At 39.7% G+C, this 6,000-nt stretch overlaps 1 protein-coding gene across 3 annotated transcripts in view; it reads left to right on the forward strand.

Moving 5' to 3' along the window:
- Window positions 1–5,466, forward strand: part of ano2b (anoctamin 2b) — a 28,389-nt gene extending 22,923 nt beyond the window's left edge. For 2 of the 3 annotated variants that reach the window (XM_088283841.1, XM_088283849.1), the window contains 2 exons: window positions 564–669; window positions 3,668–5,466. In XM_088283841.1, coding sequence (XP_088139967.1) covers window positions 564–669; window positions 3,668–4,048 — 487 coding nt within the window. In that variant the 3' untranslated portion in view covers window positions 4,049–5,466. The remainder of the gene's footprint in view (window positions 1–563; window positions 670–3,667) is intronic. The other variant, XM_088283860.1, reaches the window with a different exon arrangement.
- Window positions 5,467–6,000: the final 534 nt, after the last annotated feature.

The raw sequence follows: 6,000 nt of genomic DNA on the forward strand, positions 1-6,000 counted from the left end.
CTGACCTTTGTTTTCACTGTCAATGTTACATCATGTCCCATAAGACACTGGCAAACAATCTCTCAGTCCTCTTATCCTCATCTCTGAGGCGTCTTCTGCGATAATAATATTGATGCTCCCGTTGCTGCAAACCTGCACGCTTCTCACCAAACATGGAAACATACGACGCTCCACTGTCCAGTTTGGCTCACTTGATAAGGTCAACAAAGAGATGTGTGGCAACATACGAAGACGCTGGCATGAGAGTGACAGACAAGATGAATAATTTAGAAAGGGGGGGGGGTGAGGTTGTGTGTGTGTGTGTGTGTGTGTGTGTGTGTGTGTGTGTCGGGGGGAGGGGGGGGTCAGCATTCCTTACACATGACTGTATAAGGAGAATGAAGAAGGACACACACGCATCGGACTCGTCTCGTCGCGTTGAAATTTTACATTGCACTTACTGTGAAATTATGTAGGAGTCGGAGAGTCATGTGTTTTTCAACAAAGCTAATGATTGAAGAATTGACCCTTGAAGCTGGAAAATGCTTTAAATAACTCATCCCCCCCCCCCCCCCCCCCCCCAGGTATAAAGACTACAGGGAACCCCCCTGGTCTCCAGATGCGTACCACTTCTCCAAACAGTACTGGTGCGTCCTGGCAGCGAGATTGGCCTTTGTCATACTCTTTCAGGTATGAGCACATTTTTTTTATTTTTATTTTTTCTAGGGCTGTCAAAATTAAAGCATTAAACTCAGGTGATTAATCCCCCAAAAATTAACTCAGTTAAATATTTTAACTCAGTTTGATTGACTTCAAAAATAATTTGCGTACTTTGCAAATATTGTGCCACATTAGCCGTCTTTACCACGTCTCAGAACAAAACACCGTGTTGAAGTTTCCACTGGGCCTTGCAAACCAACACTGCTGGAGTGTGGCGTTTGTGGGCAGTTTTGAGAAATGTTTTGAAAATAAATGTCTGCAAAGATGTCTCCATTTAGATCGTATTCAAGAATCCAAGAAAGCTATTAGAACAGTTTTTGAATTAAATATACAGTGAACCCCCGGTTATCGCGGTTAATGGGGACCGAGACCACCCGCGAAAACTGAAAATCCGCGAAGTAGCGTCGCACCTTTAAAAAAAAAAAAAAAAAAAAAAAAGACAAAAAAAACCACCGTGTATATATATATACTTCGCACCTATATATATATATATATATATATATATATATATATATAAATATATATAGGTGCGAAGTAGCGGCACACCTTCAAAAATGCTTTAAAAAAAAAAAAAAAAAAATATATATATATATATATATATATATACTGGTAGAGAGAGAGAGAGTGAAATTCATGTTATAACAAAAAAAAATTATTATTAAAACTTATTTTTTTATTCCCCAGCCATTATTTTTGTATTTATTCAATTACTTCTTTTTGTATTTATTTAATTACTTCGACTTTTACCTGCTGGTACGCCGTCCGGTGTGCCCTGTGAATGTTATGATCCTCCAGCAGAGCTGGAGGATTGAACAGGACTCTCCAAACGCAGACACGGGAAAAAAGGTGGTGATACAAAGATATTTATTATAATCACAATATAGTCAGTGTAATCAGCGCGTCTCGCAGCAGCTGACGAGACGATCGCTGGAGGAACGCCCACACAGCTGAAAAAACAAAAACACGCGGCATGACAGGCACGGATCATGACAGGCACGGATCATGACTCTGAAATGAAAGGTGGCATTCTTCATTTATTTATTTATTTATTTATTCATTCATAACTGACAGCCTCGCGCTCCGCCGGTGCCCGGGAAGGTGCTCCTCTTCGGCTTACTGTGACGCGAGCATGCCCTCCTCCTCGGGAGCTTCCATTCGGTTAAACTTAGGGCCCGCTTGGCACCGCCCGTGCCCGGGGAAGGTGCTCATCTACGGCTTAACTGCCACGCGCGCCGGCCGGAGCTCTGATACGGTCCGAACCGCGCGAAACGTCGCCATCAATCGTGTCCGGGGCAACCTGCTCTTCTTCGTCTACTCTCTTCTTCGTCCACTCTCCTCTTCGGCGCACGCCGGCCGTCTAACCGCTTCAGCGCCCCCTTGTGCCGCTCGGCGAAACTACAATGCCCCCGAATATTTTTTAGACCCGCGAAGCACTGAACCCGCGAAAGGTGAACCGCGAAGTAGCGGGGTTTCACTGTACTTCATATTGGGTGATTTTGCATCAATTCCAAGATATTATTCAAGTAAATATCGGTTATAAGCTTTGCAAAAAATAGTCGTTGAAAAATGTGATTAACTCATTTTCTGCCATTGACGGATAAAGACGTCAATTTATTTATTTTTTTTACTTGGTTGTTAGTGAATGAGTTAATCATGGAATTTTCTGTGATTAATTAGTTCAAAAAAATTAATCACTTGACAGCACTATTTTTTTTCACGAGCTGAAGATGATGTCGTCCTGTTGGTATTTCACATTTCAGACCATTAAAAAGTTCAGGAACAACAAAAAAAAATCAATAAATCAATAAAATGTGGTCATTAGTTAGTCAGACATAACAGCTGAGCAGCTGCAAGCACATGTTGACCAAAATATTTTCACACAAAATGGTCCCATTCTTCAAATGGGAGCGCATCTAAATATCTGGATTGCTTTCAATAACATTTTCCTCTCAGTAAACTAACAATCGAGAAGGAAAACAAGGCATGAGTCTGCCAAAATGAAAATGAAATCAAGCTGTTATGATTTATAGTTAGCAACTAATTCGCAGACAATTAGACAAAAGCCACTTTTGAGTCTTTTATTTTGTAATCCGGCAACTGAATCTCATTACAGTGTTCAGGTGTACGAATAAAATCCAGCACACGTGTGAGCGGGTGTGTTTGTGTGAGTCATTCGTGTGTCACACAGTACTCGTGATCGGAAATATGACAGATATGTCAGTGAGTTCGGGGTAAAGCGAGTTAATTCGTTAATGACATGCCTGAATAACTTTGGAACTCATGTGGACCAAATGCGACGCCCGCTGGAACCTTTTTTGACGTGATCAGCGATTCTCATTGTTATGGGGCTCCCTCTAGTGGTCCGTAAAAGAATCACTGAATGACATGAATTGATCATAATCTCACAGCGCTTTATTTTATGTATTTATTTTCAAATCCAGTACAGCGTTTTTGTTCATTGTAGTTCAGTTGCAGTTGAGTAATTAAGCATCAATTTTTTTTACCATCGATTTGACATTGTGTGATGGATTTTGAGTGACCACATTTTGTGGCTAATCCTCTATTTTACTCAGTTGCCTGGGTATGATTACTGTATTTTATTGAATTTTTTTGCTTTTAAAAAAAAAAAAAAATCAATTAAAAATCATCCAAAATCGAAGGTGAGCATTTTACATGAGTACCTGCAAATTATGAAAATTTGTTACGTTTACCGTCCTCTCCAAATGTATTGAAATAACAATTCTCTGAATTTGGGTTTCGGATCAAAAATGTAAATATTTATTTGTGGTATTTACATCTAGATGAGTTAACTCAGGAGAGAGAACCTTTTCTTTTTTTTTTTCTTTTTTTTAAATCTTTGACGACGCCCACTTTTCAAGTAAACTTAATGTGAAAACTTACGCCGAGTACGCTGAATAATTAAATCTGATTTAAATTGACTGTATGCATTTTATGTGACCTCCCGTAGAACCTGGTGATGTTCCTCAGCCTCGTGGTAGCCTGGGTGATCCCGGACATCCCCAAAACCATCGTGGAGCAGCTGAAGCGGGAGAAGAAGCTGCTGGTGGACCTCTTCCTACGAGAGGAGAAGGACAAATTTCAGCTCATCCAGAGCCTCTTTGCCAAGGACGCCCCCGTCCCTCCAAGCGGCCACGCGCTCCACCCGGCTCAGGGGTTCCCCCTCCCGGGCCGCTACAGCACGCTGCCCCAGTGTCCGACTCAGGCGCCGGCTGCAGACAACGGAGGCGGCGGGCCGAGGGCGAGGTGCAGGGCGGCCAGTTTCAGCCTGTACACGAGGAAGGTCCCCCCGTCACCCAGAAATGAAAATTCCACGCACACAGCTGTGTGACATGTGACACGACGCTTCCCTGAGGCTGCATCAGGTTCGGTTCGGGTGATCCCTTCCTGTCACTGCCTTTTTTTTTTTTTTTTAATGTCCCGGCGTGAATGAAGCGGCTTCTCTCCAAATGTGTTTTTTTTTTAACATTCCTGCTTGTGCTGACTGTTCACCTCATCGAGTGTTCCCATTTTATTATTATTTATTTTTTTTTTTACTTAAAATTGGAGCTTGTAGCTTCATTGCGTAGACAAGCAATAATATTCTGTTAGGTTGACAAACGTTCTAAAATAAAATGCACTTAGATTCAGAATTGGATAGTTAATCAATATCTATGAATTCATCGCATAAATCAAAACAGAATTGTACCTTTTATGGCTTCTCGAGTGGTTTGCTCAAAGGTACCCTTTGCTTGTGGAAATGTTCCAAATTGCCCAAAAAGTGTCGATTGGACCTTCAGGGACAACAAATGGATTTTTTTCATTTTTATTTTTTATTTCTTTTGTCGGTGATGGACTTCGTGTCTCAGTACAAATTTGGGGAATTTTTCTGCTTCATGTTGCTTGGTTATGCTCTTTGTATATATTTATTTTTGAACTAGTAGCAACAATAGATGACCAGATTCTATCGTTTTACCGTATTGTTAGTGAGAGCACTTATGAGCGTCCTGAAAGTGCAAATTGTTTCCATGTCATTATCTGTTTACATTGAACGTCTCAAGTGATTTTGTTTTTCCTCCTGATTCTTCGTTTTTTTTTTGTTTTTTTTCCCGTTGCCAGCAATTATTTCTTCAGCACACTTACAGCCCTCCATGTTTGACACGATGACATACATGCCAATTTGCAAAAGTAATATGCGTTTTTATAACTTCCTGTTTTCCAAGAGCAATCGTATTCAAATGTTTGTTGCGGCACTGAAACTGAGCACAGTAAGACCGTTGCGGATACGCGGTGCATTCAATTCAACTCTTTTCATACGTTGGAGTCATGAGAGTGTCGACTTTCGTTTATTGCCATGTGAAGTCCGAGCGGCTGTCGTAAACATTCTGCAAAAATGTCGTTTGTGTTTCAAGAGGCCTTGTACATGCTCGTGTTTTGCCATGACACTACGCCGCATCTGTGCTCGCTTATTATCCAGCAGCAGACTGTTAAATTCTTTCCGTATTTTAGAAATGACGTAGAACAAACAAATTGTGACCGTAGTACACGCTTAAGACTATGTAGAGTGACATACATGAATACAAAATTGTTGGATGTCTTACAAAAATAATTTTAGCACTATTGTGTGAACGGTTTGCTTTTTGTTTCATTTTTTATGTTGCTTTTTTTTTTTTTTTTTTCTATTTCTCTTCCGCCTTTCTTAAACGGGAAGTTGGAAAGATGTTTAAAAGGAGGCGGATACTAATGGAGACAATAAAAATGAAAGAAGGATGCAAATGTTTGTTCCTGTGGCAATTTCAAGCCTTTTCATACATTTTTCCATAGGCATTAATTGATTTAAAAAAAGTACTTTTTTTTCCCTCCATTGTTATTCTGCTGATTGTATTTCGTTTATAAGCAGTTCGGAAAATTGATGGTTGGGTAACGATTTCAAAACTATGCAACAGATAAACGATAAAAAGAGAAAGAAACACAGCTCGTATTATTTAGGTGGTTACTTAAGTTGGAAGAATATAAATTATTTATACTCATGGCAATAATTAATGTTAGAAAGTAAGAATGTCGTTTGCGCCGAAACAATTTGTTGAGTTGTTTTTACTTAAATCTTTAAGTAGGCGTTGTTTTAAACTGTAATTTATTTGTTGAATATGTGGGAAAGACAATTTTCATATGAGCAAAATGCATCATATTTTGCTGAATTTCCCATCTTGAAATTTGATTGAACCAATCAGACTGAATGTGTAGATTAATGTGATTAAAAAAAAAATACAAAGTTGCTTTTAATTGATTTGCTATTGTTTTCAC

Source organism: Idiotropiscis lumnitzeri, chromosome 2 (assembly GCF_059441095.1).
Source record: "Idiotropiscis lumnitzeri isolate Australia: NSW breed Sydney's pygmy pipehorse chromosome 2, RoL_Ilum_1.0, whole genome shotgun sequence".
NCBI classification, from domain to species: domain Eukaryota; kingdom Metazoa; phylum Chordata; class Actinopteri; order Syngnathiformes; family Syngnathidae; genus Idiotropiscis; species Idiotropiscis lumnitzeri.